This window comes from Gymnodraco acuticeps, unplaced genomic scaffold (assembly GCF_902827175.1).
Source record: "Gymnodraco acuticeps unplaced genomic scaffold, fGymAcu1.1, whole genome shotgun sequence".
Classification (NCBI taxonomy): domain Eukaryota; kingdom Metazoa; phylum Chordata; class Actinopteri; order Perciformes; family Bathydraconidae; genus Gymnodraco; species Gymnodraco acuticeps.
The window spans coordinates 24,020-44,935 of NW_022991450.1; the positions used below are offsets into that span (position 1 = coordinate 24,020).

The 20,916-nt window shown below is 41.7% G+C and overlaps 1 protein-coding gene across 1 annotated transcript in view; it reads right to left on the reverse strand.

Annotated features, from left to right (window-relative positions):
- LOC117532908 (diacylglycerol kinase eta-like) overlaps window positions 1–19,162 on the reverse strand; it is a gene marked incomplete at both ends in the record, with an annotated part of 43,116 nt that extends 23,954 nt beyond the window's left edge. The window contains 4 exon segments of the mRNA XM_034196506.1: window positions 1,624–1,726; window positions 4,056–4,181; window positions 4,606–4,712; window positions 19,030–19,162. Coding sequence (XP_034052397.1) covers window positions 1,624–1,726; window positions 4,056–4,181; window positions 4,606–4,712; window positions 19,030–19,162 — 469 coding nt within the window.
- Between the last annotated feature and the right edge of the window lie 1,754 nt (window positions 19,163–20,916).

Below are 20,916 nucleotides of genomic sequence, written 5' to 3' on the forward strand. Positions count from 1 at the left end.
CGGTCTCACAGGTGCTGATTTGGATGGATTTAATGTGGACTCTGGAAAGCGCTCACACACACACACACACACACACACACACACACACACACACACACACACACACACACACACACACTCTGGGGGTGTCACTATATGCCGTTATTGAAAATGAAATATTAATATGTGAATAATACACACATTATATTTCTGTGTCAATAATCCAGAGCGTCTTAAATAATGTATATTTCTTTACTTGTGTTATCTTTTGTTCATGTATGGCTACCGACTCTCTCTAAAGTCGCAGTATGAGATCTTTTTTGCAAGATAAAGAAAAGTAAAAGATGAATTTCACTGATAGTAATACACATATATTTTTTTTAATATGTATCGCAATAATTCTAATAATCTTTTGGCCTGCTAGTGAGAATCTGATAATGTGACAGCACTAATACAGATCAACACATAAGACCTATTAATAGAGACGGACACAGAGTCTTCAGGAACATATAAATAGATACACCACACTCTCACACACACACACACACACAGCCATCTGCAGACTTTTCCTCTTCTGTGATGTGTGTTTTCACAAAATGTTCCTGATAGGTATGTGTGTCCAATATAATTCTACACACACACACACACACACACACACACACACACACACACACACACACACACACACACACACACACACACACACACACACACACACACCACACACCACACACACACACACATACACACACACACACACACACACACACACACACACACACACACACACACACACACACACACACACACACACACCTTGCCTCAAAATGTATTTGGCACCCTCACAAAGGTGTGTGTTTTCCTGTCAGGTGTCGGGCTATTTTTAACCACCTCACTATACAAGAAACTGCCAATTTCCTGAAACACAAGCCTTGCTCCGTCCCTCTTTTGAACACGTTTTATAACAACAGGAAGAAGACGGACGTGATGCTGAGAATGAACACTGGGTAATATAACAACTGTGGCTTGTCTTTCTGTTTCCAGGCACCAGCTAAAGAAGTGGGAGCATGGAGGGGGAAATAGGTGTGTGTGTGTGTGTGTGTGTGTGTGTGTGTGTGTGTGTGTGTGTGTGTGTGTGTGTGTGTGTGTGTGTGTGTGTGTGTGTGTGTGTGTGTGTGTGTGTGTGTGTGGCCTAGCATTACTATACTTGTGGGGACCTAAATCTGTTTACATAGTCACGTGTGCGCCTCCCTTATGGGGACAAATTGGAGGTCCCCATGAGGGGAATCATTAATTTCAGGGTGAAGACTTGGTTAGGGTTAGGCATGTGTTGGTTATGGTTAAGGTTAGGATAAGACTCCAGGAAATGCATGTAAGTCAATGTAATGTCCCCTGAAGTGATGTATACATGGTATGTGTGTGTGTGTGGATGTTGCTTCAAAGGGACTGAACAAAAGGTTAAAAAGGGAAGACGTCACAGACTACATGGGAACAAATCTCATTTTTTCATCTTTGCATCAACCTCCGACCCTTTGAATGAGTGATCGCATGGTGTGTGTTTTGGTGTGTGTGTGTGTGTGTGTGTGTGTGTGTGTGTGTGTGTGTGTGTGTGTGTGTGTGTGTGTGTGTGTGTGTGGTGCCTACCATCAGAGTCGATGCTGTTGAGCGCAGTGGGGGGGATGATGGACACTTTGCACTGACCCAGAGGACACTTTCGAGGGTAAATGTCCATACAGGCTGTGTGCACCTGGAAGAAATACAATAGAAACATAAATGCAAGAAGCGATAGAAATGGACAGTTTCATCCCACAGGCCATAAGACTATTACACTTTTGAAAGAACATCCATAAACATTCATCTGTTTGCATCTTGCTAATTATTTATCTAACATATCATATTCCATGTAGACTCTTCTTGCACTATTTCTATTTTATCTGTTGGACTTGTTTTATGTGCTATATAGAGAGGCGAAGTCCCTCCCTTTCCTCCGTGGGACCTTTTTACTGAAAAATGATGTATTGAAGTCAATGACGAGAGAAGGGTTATCTTTCGATCCCGTTTGAATTGTGCCACGAATTACACGTAACACTTTTGTGTGAAACGCTCCATGAACTATCAATGATTAAATGGACACCACAGAAGCTCGGGATAAGGCTGCATTGCTGTATGTGCCAGATATCTACAGACAAACAGAGAGAGGGATTAACTATTCATTATTATTATTTTATGAAGTATTAAAAGAGGTGGAAATCACTCCAAGTCTGGGCACGTTGAGAGCTGTGCATACACACAAGGGGAGTTAGTCGGTTCCGTGAGAGCCAGCATGCGGGACCGGGACTCTGGGATTTGTAGTCTTTCTAGTTGCGTATTTTTCATGGTCTTATATTTCAACAGTTTTACGACAAACTGTGACTTTTTTTACATGGAAATGATTTTTTAAGATTGACAAACATCATATGTGTAATTCGTGGCATAATTCAAACGGGATCCAAAGATAATTTCTCTCTCCATTGACTTCAATACATACTTTTACCGAAATAAGGTCCCATGAGTCGGAAGTAGATGGGCGGGACTTCGCCTCTCTATATGTTCATGTTGCACTGTTGAGTTGATCATTGAAATATCTACACTGTAGCTGCTGTGCACATGATGATAAAGCCTTGAATTGAGAGAGAATGCAAACAATAAATAGTCGAGTCATTACACACCATCCCCCCCCCCCTTTTTAGGGTTTGGTTGTCTCTTTATGTATTTTCTTCGTTGTTCTGTCAAAGCGACTTTGAGTTTTTAGAAAAGCGCTATGTAAGTATTATTATTAAAATAAATATATAATATATTTTATGCACGTATAAATAGATTCTAATCTGACTGTCAGCAGGAAAGCAGAAATTCCCAAAATATAGATTTCTTCCTTTAAAACGTTCGTAGGAAAAGGATAAAAATGCGTACCTCGATTCCTAAGTTTATAAAAAATGAATGAAAATACATGGATCGGATTTCGAGGCGTAGTCGTGGGGGAGGGGGTCTGCAGTTCGGTGGACTAAGGATTGCACCACTGCTTTTTGCAGCGGCTGGGATGAGGATCAGCACCTCCAAATCTGAGGATAATGGTTCTCAGCAGGAAACCGATGGACTGTCCACTCCAAGTAGGGAATGAGTCCTTACTCCAAGTGAAGGAGTTCAAGTATCTCGGGGTCTTGTTCTCGAGTGAGGGAACAATGGAGCGTGAGATGGGCCGGAGAATCGGAGCAGCGGGAGCGGTACTGCAGTCGCTTTACCGCACCGTTGTGACGAAAAGAGAGCTGAGCCAGAAGGCAAAGCTCTCTGTCTACCGGGCCATTTTCGTTCCTACCCTCACCTATGGTCATGAAGGATGGGTCATGACCGAAAGAACGAGATCGCGGATACAAGCGGCCGAGATGGGTTTTCTCCGCAGGGTGGCTGGCGTCTCCCTTAGGGATAAGGTGAGAAGTTCGGTCATCCGGGAGGGACTCGGAGTTGAACCGCTCCTCCTTCGCGTCGAAAGGAGCCAGTTGAGGTGGTTCACCTAGTTAGGATGCCACCTGGGCGCCTCCCTAGGGAGGTGTTCCAGGCACGTCCAGCTGGGAAGAGACCAAGGGGTAGACCTAGGACCAGGTGGAGGGATTATATCTCTTCGCTGGCCTGGGAGCGCCTTGGGATCCCCCAGTCAGAGCGGCTTGATGAGGGGAAAGGAAAGTTAGGGGCTCTCTGCTGGAACTGCTACCCCCGCGACCCGACCACGGATAAGCGGGAGAAGATGGATGGATGGATACAAAATGAAACTCAGTAAGTATGAGAAGCACTTACACTTTCCATACATGTACTCTAAAGTATTTAACGCAGGTCGTTCTGAATAAGACGTGGAAGAGTGAAATGTAAATCGAGCAGATGAAGATGTATCGTCATAAATATAGGACCTTCAAGCCAGATTCAACGCTGAGAGGTTGCTTTTTGCAGTCTTAAATGTCCCGTTTGTGATTAGTAAGATACGTTTTTTGTATGATTTTAATCCTGTAAACATATAATTAGGCAGCCTTGAATGACAGATGTCTCACCATGGCTTTGCACCAGAGGCAGCGCCAGTCCTGCAGCCGCAGCACGCTGCCACACGTCTTATCACACACGGCACACTTGGCACTGACAGGCAGGTTTCCTTCCAACCACTGGTGAGGCATCGCAATCTGTGACACACACACACACACACACACACACACACACACACACACACACACACACACACACACGGCTCAATGAATGGGAAACACTTTGAACAGGGTTAGGGTTAGGCTACTAGGAGCAGTTTGTGTGTTGATACTGGCTCCGAATCTGTTTCTTTTTTTTTTAGAAAACTTTATTTTATATTATTTGGGCAGTACATGATATACACAAGTTACATTAATAATACACATACAACACAATCAATAAATATATAATCTGTTTCCTTTTTCTGAATTTATAGTGTAATCATCATTGGTAAGAAACACAACGATACAAATAATAAAAACAAAAAATTCATTTAAAAAGTTTAAACAAGAGTTATTATTATCTAGCTCTAATTACATTTTTACTATTGTCATGAAAATGGTATAACACATGTAAACTCACCCCATCCTCGTCCTCTATGATATCCTTCCCTATAGAAGCCAGAGTCGTCCATTTGCAGTTGTTAGTGGCTCTGACTGCGCAGCGTTTGTGGGCTTTGAATTTGCACACTGGAAAACACAAACACACACACACACACACACACACACACACGTCAGTCTCACAATGTTGTACAACGTCAACAACAGGTAAAAGCAGCTTCATATTGACATTGTCTTTGAAAAGTTCCCACGTTATTTGCACCTAAAACACAGATTGTCACAGACTTCCTCTTGTTTCTCGACTCACGGTGAATCACCGGTCACTGATGCATGATTGATTGAGAAACAGACAGACCCCTCAGAGTACCGAGAGCTAATGAATCAAGCCTTAATGAGACGTCAGCGTAGTAATTACTGACCTCCCTGAGCCTGTGCAGCACATCTCTGACAGACAGAGGAAAAGCTCCACATCACGACTCTCAATAGATTTATCGGAAACATCTAAACATACAGCACGCAGGACAGATTCATCCAGAGCCAGAATGACAGTAAACAACACATCTGTAGAGACTCTGCTGGTAACTGAGACAACGCACACACATGCATCCATTCTGTAGACACTTTGCTGCATGAAACAGGCCAATCAGCTCAACCTGACTGATAGAGATCATGCAATGTTATTATTTGTTTATTGATTGTTCTGAACCTGTCTGAGGACCACAGATGGAAACTAGCTATAATCTGGCATATTGCATCTCTTCTCTTTGCTGAGATTAATGTTTTTGTATGCATGGTCCTTCTATAAATAAATACAACAAAAAAAAAAAAACACTTGGCATAGCAGGAGAGCAAATTGTGGACAATATTGAACGCGTTGTCTTCCACTCATCAAGTAGAAGCGTTAGGGCTTTAGTGAAATGCTGAAATCAATCAGAAACATTAAGATTAAACGAGATTTTACTATAAAATGTGTTGAAGACGTTCTTAGAAATCCCAAGCTGATGTTTTAAGACAGCAAAAAGAGCTCTTAGCTATCGAGTTAACCTGAGCCAATATTACAGTAAGCAACACATCTCAACGTATCTGCTGATTACATCACATGTTACTTGTTAGACGCTTTTATCCAAAGCGACTCACACACTCAATACTGTGGACAATCCCCACAGGAGCACTTTGGGTTGAAGGGTCTCAGGGACACAACTACATGCTGACTGCAGTGGGACTCGAACCTGCTACCCCCTGATTCGAAGTCCAGCACACTCCACTGAGCCACAGCCACTCACTGATAAATGTGTCTTGCATAATGCACATACATGCATACATTCTGTAGTATATACTTGCCAACCTTGAGACCTCAGAAATCGGGAGCATTTCAAAACCACCGCGGGGGGGGGGACTAGTGGATCGCCGGAGCTGTATTAGCTTAACATTAACATGCTTATTGTAGTTGTTAGTGCGCTGTCTTGCGGCCTGTAGCAAGGAAAGGAGTGAGCAGAGGGTAGAGTTGTCGATTCTTGTTCAGTTTACTGTGACTCTCTTCCTCACCCTCTCATGCCCCTTTCACACCAGCGCTTTTTCAGCTCCGGCTCGGAGCTGGAGCCTGAAAAGCGCCGGTTTTTCCTGTTCACACCGCAGCGGCGCCGGCTCTTAGCTCCGGAATCGGGTTCACTTCCAGCTCCAAAAAATTGTCGGTCTAGAGCAGTGTTTCTCAAACTCTTTCATACCAAGGACCACTTAACCAATAAAAAAACACTCGCGGACCACCTAACCCCACAAATATCCAAAATCACATCGTTTTTCTTGAACAGATTACAAATCGCCTGAAAATGGTACAAACAAGTGGCAACATGTGTGATGAAGGTGTTGCGCTGGGCTATATCATACAATCGAAAACTGGTTTTATGAATAAAGTGAAACTTAAGCTCGCTCCATTGCGGAGATATTCCCGCGAGAGTGCGTAAAACTTTAATTTATTAATTTATTTAAAATGTGAAATTGTACCAATATACTCACGGACCACTAGGGGGCGCTCACGGACCACCAGTGGTCCACGGACCACACTTTGAGAAGCACTGGTCTAGAGGCAAGAGCTTCGGAGCTAAGAGGTGGCGTCGCTTACGTCTCTCTTACGTCGAGGCGTGCAGGAAACTAAACCCACCTCCCCTGAACATGGGTCGACTGTCATGCCTGCCTACAAGCAGTAGTGCTTATAAACACACTTTATAAAGTCAGGCAACACTAACCAGGCTTCGTGTGATTCTGTTTATTTGTACCTTACTTTGACCATCCGTTCACTGTCATTGATCATTGTGGAGAGAGGCAGACGTTTTGTTTTGTATTATAGCAGCTATCGGATGGAATCAATACATGGGCTGCACAGGTTGTCGTGTCCGACTATCACAAGTAGAATCATAATAAAAATACGCCGGTAAAATGTGCCTGTAGAAAACGGTTTATGCCACAATAGGATAGCAATAGCAAGTAGTCAGTTTAGCTTCGGTTGCTATGCTAACATCACCCATTTTATACCAGAGAAACTTTCATAACAGCGTTGTGATACCAAACAGCGTCAATTCAGACTGACACACATTCACTTAGGCTAAGGGGAACTGGGGATATGTATCAGCTGCTTGTGTGAGTCGGACAGTGAATACTTTAGAGCTGCAGTGTGAGCTAACCGGGAGCTAACGGAGGAGAATAAACTCTCGTGGAAGAGCAGCCAACACTGCAGCGGTCGGTAAATGCTGCAGAAACACATTAATAAACTATGAACCACGGCACTCTGGAGAAAAGTATAAGGTTGGAGAAGTCGTTATTCAATTTATTCTGGCTTTGTGTGATTAAAAGCAACACGATCATCGACCCGACGCAGTTCCCCGTTGTTGTTGTTGTTGTTGTTGTTGTTGTTGTTGTGAGCGCCGTAATGCCGTTGGGGAGCAAATCAGCGATGTAAACGGTGACGTCATGACGCAGCAGCGGCAGCACCAGTCGGGCTCTGGGCGGTGTGAACAGAGCGGGAGCAGAAAAGGGAAACCGGAGCTGAACCAGAAAAGCTCTAGCTCGGAGCTAGAAAGGGAAAAGCGCTGGTGTGAAAGCCGCAACAGACTGTCAGTTGCGCGCTACTAAGAGACGCGCTACCATGGAAACCAAACAATGGTGGAGCTGTATTAAAGTCCGAGTGGAAACAGTCCTGACTGAGTAAATCTGATTTAGTCAGAAATCGGGAGAAATGTGACCCCGGGAGGAAACCGGGAGAGGGCAATGGAATCGGGAGTCTCCCGCGAACATCGGGAGGGTTGGCAACTTTGCTGTATGCAAAGTTCCGAACCAGCATATCCTCAGTAGCTTCCATACATTAGGAAAGCGGGATAGCAAATCGTGGACAACTTTGAACGCGTTTTCTTCCACTCATCAAGTAGAAGCATTAGGGCTTTAGTGAAATGCTGAAATCCATCAGAAACATTAAGACCACACCGGATTTTACTATGAAATGTGTTGAAGAAGTTCTTAGAAATCCCAAGCTTATGTTTTAAGACACCAAAAACCATCTTAGCTATCGAGTTAGCCATCCAAATTCTAATTTGAAATAGCATCCACCACTTCTTTCAACAACAGTGAAGGGAAATACAGTTTGCTTTCTTGCACTACCATTGATACTCCTTTATCTGTCAGTTATATTTAAGGCAGCAGTTACTGCTTTAGCTTAGCTTAGCATAAAGGTAGGGGGAAACAGCTAGCATGGCTCTGTCCAAAAGGTAAACACAATCAGTCTACTTATTCCTCTAAAGGTTGCTTACACGTTGCATTTGGTTTGTTCAATTCTTACACAAATCAAAGTAGAGTTGTGGTTTGCATGTTGTTTTTTCTTAGCTGTTTGCAGTGACTTCCTGGGGCACAAACCCCCCCCCCCCCAAAAAAAAAACACAGCTTGTTCAGTAAGGTTTTTGTACTAAATAATAAAATAACACCTTCTAATCTGACTGTCAGCAGGAAAGCAGATAAGCAAATTCACAAAATATGTAATTATCCCGTTACAATGTTTGCAGGAAAAGGATAAAAATGCGTACCTCAATTCCTAACTTAATAAAAAATGAATATCCGTCCATCTGTTGCAGTTCGCTCAGTATGTATGAGAAGCACTTCCATTTCCCATACATGTACTCTAAAGTATTTAACGCAGTTCGTTCTGAAGAAGTAGAAGAAGAGTGAAATGTAAATCGAGCATGAATACTTCTTATAGAGGAGATGAAGATGTATCGTCAGACGGGGATTGCTCTCGCCTTTTTTCTCCATTAAGGACGAGGCACTTAGTGGATTCATGAATAATGTCTGAGCTGCGGGCCAACTTAGCTTCTAATACCCCACCCATACACGCACACGCACACACGCACGCACACACACACACACACACACACACACACACACACACACACACACACACACACACACAAAGTATAGTCATTAAGAACATCCACACAGATCCAAACTAAGACAGAGTCATATCCGGGAGCAACAATTGATGTTTTCAATTAATGTTACCGCTAAATGCTGTTAGGGAGCATTAGCAGGACATTAGGAGGATTCAGAGGACACCGCTGTTAATGTCCGCTCCACTCTCAACAAAACACTGTGTGTGTGAGTGTGTGTGTGTGTGTGTGTGTGTGTGTGTGTGTGTGTGTTTGTGGCGATGTAGCACAAATCGATCCCCAGCGGTCGTCCTGTGCAGGAAATCGAAGGGGAATTTAAGCCTGCTTGATTGCTGTGAAACTGTTTGTCTGGACGTTTGATAGAGACGCTGCCTGGCTCTCTGCTCGTTATTTATTTCCTCTCTGCGTCTCCGTCTGATTCATCTCCTGATCTCTGTGTGTCTCTCTGGAGGCAGACAGCAGGACATAAGGAGGCTCCAATGTACTGATGGGCGTCTGAGCTCAATATGGATGTATATCTCAAAATGAGTGCTGTATTTTGCGTATGTCAATGAATCCTGAATCTAACAATGACAGAGAGAAGCTTTATTCATATGATATTCCCTCAAAATATTCCTCCTAGATTTTCTCAGAACTTTAAATCAGTACTTAAAGCAGGGTTGCCAACTTTGGGTACCTGGCTGGAGTGAGATTTTTGATATCATGGGTTTGATTACACATATGCGCACGAAATGACTGCTATCGTGTCAGCAGCGGGACCTTAGCATATATATAGGATATATACACAATATATACAAATACACAATATTGGACACAGACTATAAAGGGCACACAGTTTCATTCACTAATGAAAGTCAAACACATGTTTGTTTCCACTGTTTTATTGTGTGCCTGTCGCGATAAGCAATGAATTGACGTATCGTACGATAAATAAAAATGAACTCGATTCATTGCCATTTACATGAGGATGTGACTAGCAGTTTGAAAGGATGTACTTGAATTATTATTATATATTATCATTATGTCAGTGGTCTAAAATGGTCATACAACGGTGCCGACAATATTATCGTTTATTGCAATAATTTCCGGGAAAATGTATCCAACCAAATTAATTATCGTGAGAGGCCTATACATGAAACACACACACACACACACACACACACACACACACACACACACACACACACACACACACACACACACACAAATCTACAGACTTACTCCAAACATATATATTAATTAACACACTCTCACTCTCATACTCTTTGACTCTATTTTGGCCTAGTAGAACAATAAGCAGCAGACTTTTACTTTTTATCATTTCTACTGGATCTGCGCATGCGCAATACGGGTCGGAGTATTTCTGTTGGGTAATGTATGGTAGGGCTAACCCAGAGCCATATAATAGAATATAATTCTCTCTATATAGCTCTGGGCTAACCCATACAGTGGTGGGGCTCAAGTCAGTATTTGCAATGTAATTACATACACGCCCCCTTGACAGTGAAACGCCACGCGGGAGGTTTAGATTATTTCCCTGTCTCAATCCAAATTGAACTGTATGAAACAAAAAGGCACATTTGTCTTGTAGTAAATAAAAAGGGCGACCTGGAGCCAATCCTGCAATTTCTCCACAAGTGAAAGACTTGACCTGCTGAAAACCCAACCCCTGCAGGGGGGTCTGGGGGGTTTCTCCCCCAGGAGATTTTTTGAAATACTAACATAAAATACACATTCTGGTACTCTCTTGAGAAGAAAATAAATAAATCTATTACTACACGACATATTTAAAAAAATGAATGCCATTTTAGTTTTGTGTTACTTTGTTCTGAAAGCTGAACCTGCTGCTCCTCACAAAGAGAAGAGGGAGAGGCTGTGAATTACTTTACTTTGTGGATAAGGGTGGATAGCCCCCATTGTTCTGTGTGTCAAAATGAAAGACAGCTCACACACCTATCAATCATCAAACCGTGGGGTCTTATTTCATTACGTAATATTGTATCGATGTATGAGATGTACTACCGCAAAAGTATTCTCCGTCGGGACTTCCTGGAACAACACCACGCCGTTATCTTGATTCTGATTGGCCAGAAGACATTATCAAAGATGTTCTATTGAGAAGACGATCACTACGTGACAAAAGTTTTCAAAACCGTTTCTAGTCTTCAGTATTCTTGTTTTGGCGTGAGAATTGTTTGGGCAGCGTGAGAGCGTGAGATTGAGAGTGAAAGCGTGTGTCACACGCCAGATGCGTGAGAGTTGGCAACCCTGACTTAAAGGTAGGGTCGGTAAGAATGGAGAAACCAGCTCCTAGAGTGCGCTAGAATTTGAAAATACGCAGCCGGAAAAAATCTGCCTCTTCCTTCAGACTTCCTCACAGAGCTCCTCCTCCAACACACACGAACGCGCACATGACCAATGAGGGCACGAGATCAGTTTGTGCCCAGATGGAAGGCTGACAGGTAGGTAGGCCATCCAGTTACTTTAGCCGGGCCGGCTCAGATGATTGGTCGTGCTTTTTACAGCGCCACGGCTTCAACTGATGACATTTTTTATGGATTTATTGTCAAAGCATTTAATGTATTCATTGCTATCGGGATGTTTAGAGCATTCCATGCAATATAACAAAAAGTGTTTCTGAAGTGAATTACCTACCCCACCTTTAATTGCATTTATCAATTTAGAAAACATAATTTTGTAACCCTTCCATCAAACAAAAAACACATATTCTACCCCAAAAATGCTCTTTTGATAATAAAGTAGTTTGGCTTTTGAATTCACAACCTTAACTATCACCGTGCATTTGTGAACTAACTGGACTTTATTTCTGGACTTGGCGCCTCAGTTTAATGTCATTCTCCATTCTCTCCGTCTCACCCATTGTCTCTGGCGTCATCTTCCAAATTAAAGGTGAAAATACACCGAAACAATCTTCATAAATAAAAAAACTGCACACTTGACACGCAAAAGATGACCTTAGAGGTGCCATGTGTCCACTGCCATGCTTTTAACGAGGCTCTGCAAGCTCATTTGCATCTTCCCACCGTGTGTGTGTGTGCGTGTGCGTGTGCGTGTAGCAGGTCTCGCTGATTTCGATCTCAAGAGTTTTATATGCTGCTCTAATGACTCACCATGTCTCTATCTGTCTTTCTGCTCTGCATGTGAGAGGGCCTCATTGGAGAGGATAATGAACACTGAGTGGAGAGGCTCTCTCTCACACACACACACACACACACACACACACACACACACACACACACACACACACACACACACACACACACATTTAACACTCACACTTCACACTTCACAATGCACACACACACACACACACACACACACACACTTAACACTCACACTTCACAATGCACACAAACACACACACACACACACACACACACACACACATACACACACACACACATACACACACACACACACACACACACACACACACACACTTAACACTTCACAATGCACACACTCGCATGGACAACAAGCACTCACGGGGAAGCATTAGCTAAATTAAAAGTGGTTGATATGCAGATGGTGCCTGACACCGGCTAAAAGAAAGCAGTGTTAACCTCACATGTCGACCCCCCTCTCTCAACACCCCCCTCTCTCAACACCCCCCTCCAAAGTGTGTGTTCACGGAGGAGGTGAGGAGCTGCTGCGTCATTCACAGGTTTCTCTTAACAGCTTATTTTGATCCGTTATGGGGGAAATGTAAATGAAACGCTGTGAGTCAACGCGTCTCTAACAGAGTAGGGTATAAAAGCATATGGAGGCTGAGCTGAGTTAATGGCAACCCAACAAAGACCCCTCTCACTCCATTTCACTTCAAGATAAAAGTTTGATTGGCAACCCGGAGAGAGTTTCAGAGACTGGCTCCGGTGAGTCCGATCTGCTGCTTTGGACAGACGTCTGGACAAAGAGCTTCTGATGGCAGTGTCCTCACACAACTACGTTCTAAAAAAACTTCATAGAAAATACTTTATCCCGATATAGCTTAAGTAATTGCATATGATGATAGGCTGCACAGTATATCATACGGCATGTTTTCTGTTAATACAGCAAAGAAATAGATTTTTAATATACTCCTATAGATAAAATACTAGACAAATTAAAAATAGTCAATTCAATTATAGAAACTTAAAACCAATCTTACTTCCATGTTTTTATACATGCATATAAATATATAGTATCAGTGTTGTGCGTAGACGGCTCTGCTAAGATTGTTCCCTAGTTTAGGTTTCATGTTATGTGTTAGTGTTTAGAGGTTCCTGTTTTATTTTGATAGTCTTATACCCTCCCTCATGTGTCTAAAGTACGTTTCCTGCCTTGTCTGTTTTCCTGCTGTTGTGATTGTCTAAATTGTCTTCACCTGGGGGGTATACTACGAAGCAGGATGTTCTCTTAGCGGCTAACTTCAGGGGAAACTCTGGCTTTCCGGTCCTACGACGCTGGTTCTCTTTTTAGCGGCTAGATCTCCATGGTAACTCATGCTTAGCGGCTAACCTGGTCGGGACCAGGTTAGGTTGCAGGCTAAGAGATCAACTCAGTGAAAGCACTGCCTGCTGACCAATCAGAGCTCAGTGTGCGGAGTTTAAAGCGATCAAGTCATATTACAGGAGAAAGGAAATACAGAAAAGCTGCCGTCGCAGGAAAGACGGCCGGCAAAAATCAGCGACTGTGTGAACGTGAACATTAATAGAATATCACCTCCATCTTCAGAGCAATCTGACTATTATAACATTAGCGTTAAGAAAGCTTACTTAAATATCTGCCACAACATAAGTAACCGGATCAGAGTAACATTAAGTACAGTCCGCGGCATATCACTTCATAATGTATCATATATCTCTTGATCTGAGTCAGCTGAGCCGTATCTGGCCGTGCAACACTCACAGTGTCACAGACTGTATGCAGAAGTATTATTTTAAGCAACACATTTAGTTGACGAAACACTCGAGACAAATGTAATTAAAGTCAGATCGTGTCTTAGACGGGGCAGTGATATCATAACCCTGTTAATGTAGGCATTCAAACACTTGTTCTGTTCCCAGCTGTATTCACCTTGCAGGTGCAGCTCTGTGGCTTTGATCCTGGATCAAGTGTTTAAGTCATGGATGTTTCAAGTTTAACTTCTTCATATGTCTAATATTATAGTTGACTTTTCATTCAGGAAGTATGACGCTGCGCTGTCAGTGCGCTTGTCCATGTTTGTGATTGGTCGAATGCTCCAGATACCACCCCTTTCATGTGAACGCGCACCTAACTAGATAGGAAACGGCTGGCTTGAGCGATCCACTTGATAACCAGCGTCGTAGGACCGTTTAGCGAGAGCGCGTATGTTTTGGATTAGGCCAACCGGCTAACTCAAACATATCCAGGTTAGGTTGAACCAGCTGCGTAGTACAGGCCTCAGGTGTTGTCTGTCTAGTATAGTTCTCATCTTCCCCTGCCTCGTTGCCAGATTGTCTTGTGTGTTCCAAGCATTCCAGCGTTAAGATCTTTTGTCATTGTCCTTGGAGTTATCGTCCATAGAGTTAGATTAAGTAAGTCGTTTTTTGATAGTATAGGTTAGACCGTTTATTGAGTGTTTGTTTTGTTGCTTTATGTATTCAGTGTGTTGTTACCTGATTACATTAAAACACTTTCTTTTGATACTTTCTTTGTCTCTGCATCGTGCATTTGATTCCACGCCTTTGTACAGCCTTAACAATCAGATGATGAAACATTTTTGATTTAACTTATTTATTTTAAATAAGCACTTTTTGGGGGGTAGGCAGTTCAATTGTAATATTATAGTTGTACGGATAATTGTTGGTGTGATAGACTCGTTGTGTTATTGTGTTGTTGATTGTTACCTGCACACGTGTCCACTGCAGATGGTAATTCACGTGTATCTTAATCTAGAGAAAATCCTCTCACCTCTTTTTGAGATTTATATATTTGTATGCATGGTCCAGAAAAAAGGCAAACAAAATTGAAGGATTAAATAAACAAATAAATCAATGGATGCGTAAAGAAAATCCTGCACACTGCTGTTGGAAACACTCCTCGTAATGAATTGTTATGTTCTTGTTGTTATCAATTTGCACGATATCTTAATATGTGATTTTGATGTGATTGAAAAAAACGACAGATGTTATTTTGAATTTTCGCTAGACCTACTTCTTATACGTCTGCCAAGTCACAGGATGCAGTTCTCAAATGATCTGCTGCGCTACTCTATGTCTAGTCTACAGATTTATGTAAACAAAATAACAATAAGCAGTTGTTTATTTCACTGTATTTAACCCTCCTATTGTCTTCATGTTCCCCCCCCCCTTACTTTGGTGTTCGCGGTCAAATTTGACCGGTCCTGTTTTAACTGCTATTACATTAACACAAAAGCCATTAATCATCACCACATTTTATTTAACACCCTTTCAAACTGTGCATATTGTATCAGAGTACTGGTATACATGAAACACTGCAGTAAATATACAGAGAACAGACACTGAACATGTATTGGCGTGCCAGGTGTGATCCATGTGGGGGGAGGGGCACATAAGAGCGGGAAATGGGTCAAATTGTTCTGTGTGTGTGTGTGATTCACATGGGGGGATTGGGCACACAAGGGGGGACACACACATCTAGAGTGTATGTGTGTGTGTGTGTGTGTGTGTGTGTGTGTGTGTGTGTGTGTGTGTGTGTGTGTGTGTGTGTGTGTGTGTGTGTGTGTGTGTGTGTGTGTGTGTGTGTGTGTGTGTGTGACCAGGAACACCATGGGTGTTACAAAGTTGACTAAATCATCCAAAATGCAATGAAAGTGGTGATCAGCACTTTGATATGTTCAAATGTCTGTGAAAAGGTAAAAACAAAAAAGTTATGATTGATGAAAGTAGTAAATCGGTCAGATTTGACCCGAAGACAACAGGAGGGTTAATGCGCACTGAGATTTGTTACTAACTGCAAAGCACTTACTCACCACTGTACCCTGTCTGCCTTCACTCACTGTACGGAGGCTCAGTCACTGGTACATGTTCATCTATAAAGCCCTGTTGGGTAAACTCCCATCTTACATCCGCTCTCTGATCACACAGAGAGTCGCAGGTAGCTATTGTCTGAGATCACATGATGTGCTCTTGTTACATGTGCCAAGTGCAAGGACTGACGTAGGTACGAAAGCTTTTAATGTTTATTTTATTATCTTTTCTTTTAATGACTGATTTGAAATGCCATTTTCTTAATGTCTTTCGTTTTTTGTAAAGCACTTTGAATTGCCTTGTGTTTGAAAAGTGCTATATAAATAAACTTGCTTGCCTTGCCTTGCCTTGCCTTGCCTTGCCTTGCCTTGCCTTGCCTTGCCTTGCCTTGCCTTGCCTTGCCTTGCCTTGCCTTGCCTTGCCTTGCCTTGCCTTGCCTTGCCTTGCCTTGCCTTGCCTTGCCTTGCCTTGCCTTGCCTTGCCTTGCCTTGCCTTGCCTTGCCTTGCCTTGCCTTGCCTTGCCTTGCCTTGCCTTGCCTTGCCTTGCCTTGCCTTGCCTTGCCTTGCCTTGCCTTGCCTTGCCTTGCCTTGCCTTGCCTTGCCTTGCCTTGCCTTGCCTTGCCTTGCCTTGCCTTGCCTTGCCTTGCCTTGCCTTGCCTTGCCTTGCCTTGCCTTGCCTTGCCTTGCCTTGCCTTGCCTTGCCTTACGTGCGCAGCTCCTCTGGCTTGGAACGGTCTGCAAAAATAATTTAAATTGAGCGATTTGGTTCCACTGCATGTTTTTAAAGCTCGGATAGCTGCAATGATACTTGATACTGTTGGTACTCGTCAATGTCGATAGGTATGTGAATGTAACCTGTAAATATGATGTCCTTATTGTTTGATGTTTCATGTGGAACCTACTTGCTGCAGGTCTCCCTTGAAAAAGAGAATGGGACCTACCTGGTTAAATAAAGGTTTGAAATGAAATGAATGTAACATTTGGTGTTCTCCTGTTCTTCTTGACATGTATATAGTTGACTTCATTCTGCAGCTGCACCATTCTCTTACACCTTCTTTCCATTTGCACGACTTTCTGCCTCCTTCTTCTTTGAATGTTTTGTATGTTGCATTATTCAAAGACCCCGGTACTTCCAAATTCCTCTGCCTACGCTGCAGCTTTTGAGCAGATGACATAAAAACCTTTGAATGTTTGAGACGTCCAAATGAAGCAGAGCTGCTTCCTGAGGCCGTGTATTAAAAAAAGAGTTATGTAAGAAACGTCTTTGTGTAAAAACTGAATGAGCATCCCGTGTTTTCAGAATGAGAATCAGGTTTATCTCCAGGTAGGTTGACACGTACGAGGAATTTGACTTGGTGTCATGGTGCAGACATAAAAGTAAAACCATTTCTTAAAACACAGATAGAGAACTATTTAAAGAAAACTATAATAACATTAAAACATAATACAAAATATAGTAAAAATATAGCAGGATTTACATTGAAATAGAATGGAATAAAATGTGTGCAGTAATACAACAACCAATATTGTGTGGAGTACAAATACTTCATTACTGTTCTTAAGTACGACTTTTTACTTTCTACTTCTTACATGTTGAACCCAAATACCTGTACTTTCTACTTCTCACATGTTGAACTCAAATACCTGTACTTTCTACTTCTTACATGTTGAACACAAATACCTGTACTTTCTACTTCTTACATGTTGAACACAAATACCTGTACTTTCTACTTCTTACATGTTGAACTCAAATACCTGTACTTTCTACTTCTCACATGTTGAACCCAAATACCTGTACTTTCTACTTCTTACATGTTGAACACAAATACCTGTACTTTCTACTTCTTACATGTTGAACTCAAATACCTGTACTTTCTACTTCTTACATGTTGAACTCAAATACCTGTACTTTCTACTTCTTACATGTTGAAAACAAATACCTGTACTTTCTACTTCTTACATGTTGAACTCAAATACCTGTACTTTCTACTTCTTACATGTTGAACTCAAATACCTGTACTTTCTACTTCTTACATGTTGAACTCAAATACCTGTACTTTCTACTTCTTACATGTTGAACTCAAATACCTGTACTTTCTACTTCTTACATGTTGAACTCAAATACCTGTACTTTCTACTTCTTACATGTTGAACTCAAATACCTGTACTTTCTACTTCTTACATGTTGAACCCAAATACCTGTACTTTCTACTTCTTACATGTTGAACTCAAATACCTGTACTTTCTACTTCTTACATGTTGAACTCAAATACCTGTACTTTCTACTTCTTACATTTTGAACCCAAATACCTGTACTTTCTACTTCTTACATGTTGAACTCAAATACCTGTACTTTCTACTTCTTACATGTTGAACACAAATTACCTGTACTTTCTACTTCTTACATGTTGAACTCAAATACCTGTACTTTCTACTTCTTACATGTTGAACTCAAATACCTGTACTTTCTACTTCTTACATGTTGAACTCAAATACCTGTACTTTCTACTTCTTACATGTTGAACTCAAATACCTGTACTTTCTACTTCTTACATGTTGAACTCAAATACTTGTACTTTCTACTTCTCTCATTTTCCAAACAGCTGGTTCCTTTAGTCTGAATGTGTGTTTGATGCGTGGTCATTATTCTTTAGAGTCATTGCGTGCCTATTGATTTGAACACGATCCGTGTATCCATCATTTCCTGGTCTTCTCTAAAGAAGAGGGACCAATGGAAACGTTGTCATGTTGCCGTTGTTCAGCATGAAACATTCATTAGCTAACAATGACATTATTGTTCTATTAATATAAAGGGAGGTCAGGTACTCTTTAAAGCAGCTGCTAGTTATGGGTACTTTTTACTGAAGTACACTTCAAAGCCTCTTTACTTTTACTTGAGTAAAGAAGTTTAGTCAGTACTTCTACTTTTACCAGAGTATTTTTAAACATGAGTATCTGTACTTCTACTTGAGTAAAGGATGTGTGTACTCTTGCCATCTCTGCCTGTGTGCATGAATGTGATGCATAGACTCTGAGGGGACGTACCTTCGCAGGAGAGGCCGTGGGACGTGACCCCCGACAGGCTGTCTTTGCACACGTTGCAGAAGGTGGGCCGTGCGTGGGAGCAGGCGTACCAGTTGTGCATCCCTGAGAAATGTTCCACATTAAACTGTGCCGTCTGGCAAAGGAGAAGTTAAAACAGGTTGGCAGCGCACGAGTCACACAAAGCACAGGGCACATCATCATCATCATCATAACAAATATACACAATTACAAATCTACTGTAGGTTTTATAACACATGAGTGCATATTACTGTATTACAAGCTTATGATTTTACATTAAAAACTACAGGTAAAAAATACTGAAACAACTCAATAACCTTTGCACATTCAGTCCATTCGTTCCTCTCTAAGCTTTCCTTAATGAGATATACTGTATAACAAGAGCTGCTAAAATAAATAGGTATGTTAGAAATAATGACCGTATTCAGCAACTTTTTGAATGTTCAAATATATATTTAAGTAGATTTTTGAAGACTATAAAAGCCATATTTTCCTGATTTCAGATTCTAAGCCGTGTATGTTTTCTGATTTTTTAAACTCCTATTATAGTAAGCTGAATATCTTTTGAGTTGTGAACAAAACCACACTTTTCGGAAATCTTCGTATGATTTATTACAATTTCCAGACATTTTATTGATCATGTACCTAATTGATTAATTGATCAAATAACCAATTAGGTGAATCAACAATACAAATAAGAGTTATTCAAATAAATTGCTATTATCAGCTTCTTTAACAACTATAGGCAAAGTATTCAACTGTAAAAAGTTAAAATAAGTACATTTTCTCTAGTCAGTGTTTCATAAGGAGGATTGTAACAGGTGCTGTGTGTGCAGGGACGTGCACAGGTACGGGCTAATGTTGCCCGGGCAACGGCCCGTTTGGCCTTTTCGGCTGACCTGCCCCTCTGGAGAGAGCGAGAGCTTGTTTTTCTTTGTTCTGTTGTGGCCGAATCAACATGATGAGCCCACAATCAGTATTGTAGCGTCTCGCTGCGGGAAACACACTTTGTCAGCGCTGTCATCTGCCGGTGCCTTAAGACCACCTCAGTGTCCGATTTTGAAACTTGATTTTGAGTTGTCTCATGGCAGTTAGGGTATAAGGGACAAACCAGGGGACTTTACTTCCTCTTGATGCCGTCGGTCATTTACAAAAAACACCTAAATATAGCTACTTGTTGTTTTTGAGCTTCTGTCTTTCTGAGTCTTCTCATCTGTGAACTCGCTCAACGCTCGCTCTCTTCTCTTGATCGCCCTCTCACGGGTGAACAGTTCAATGTCCCGCTTCATTGTAGGATTTATGCCATGTCTCTAATTTAGTTTGACCATCTCTGTTACTAAGTTATGGAATACTTAATAAATAAGTCATTAGATACCTACCGTTACTGCGCTCATAAAGAATGATAAGAATAAGAATAATGTGTAATGAACGGGTTTCATTAATTAGTGAGTTTATTTAAGGCAATTAGTTAGAGGCCCTATTTTATCAGTATGTCTGCAGAGCAGTTACAAAGGTCAAACTACATTAGAACAGAATTGTCCCAATGTTGTCTTTATAGTTACTAACATTAGATATTTTAATGAGATATGGATCGCAAAACAAAAAATGTCCCTGGTTTTCATTTTTTTAAATCAAGTCACCGAATGCAAGCAGTCGCCTCAGCTTATTTTGTTATGAGATGTGAATTACTGTTCAATTTAGTTGATGTAATAATCGTTTGGTTTCTTTCACAGTAAAAACAAGTTACAATTTTCAAAAGGTCTTGTGTTTTTTTTCGGGGGGGGGGGGGGGGGGGGGGGGCTTTTTCCAGTTTAGAGCAACAGCCCCTCCAAATGTCTGTGCACGTCCCTGTGTGTGTGTGTGTGTGTG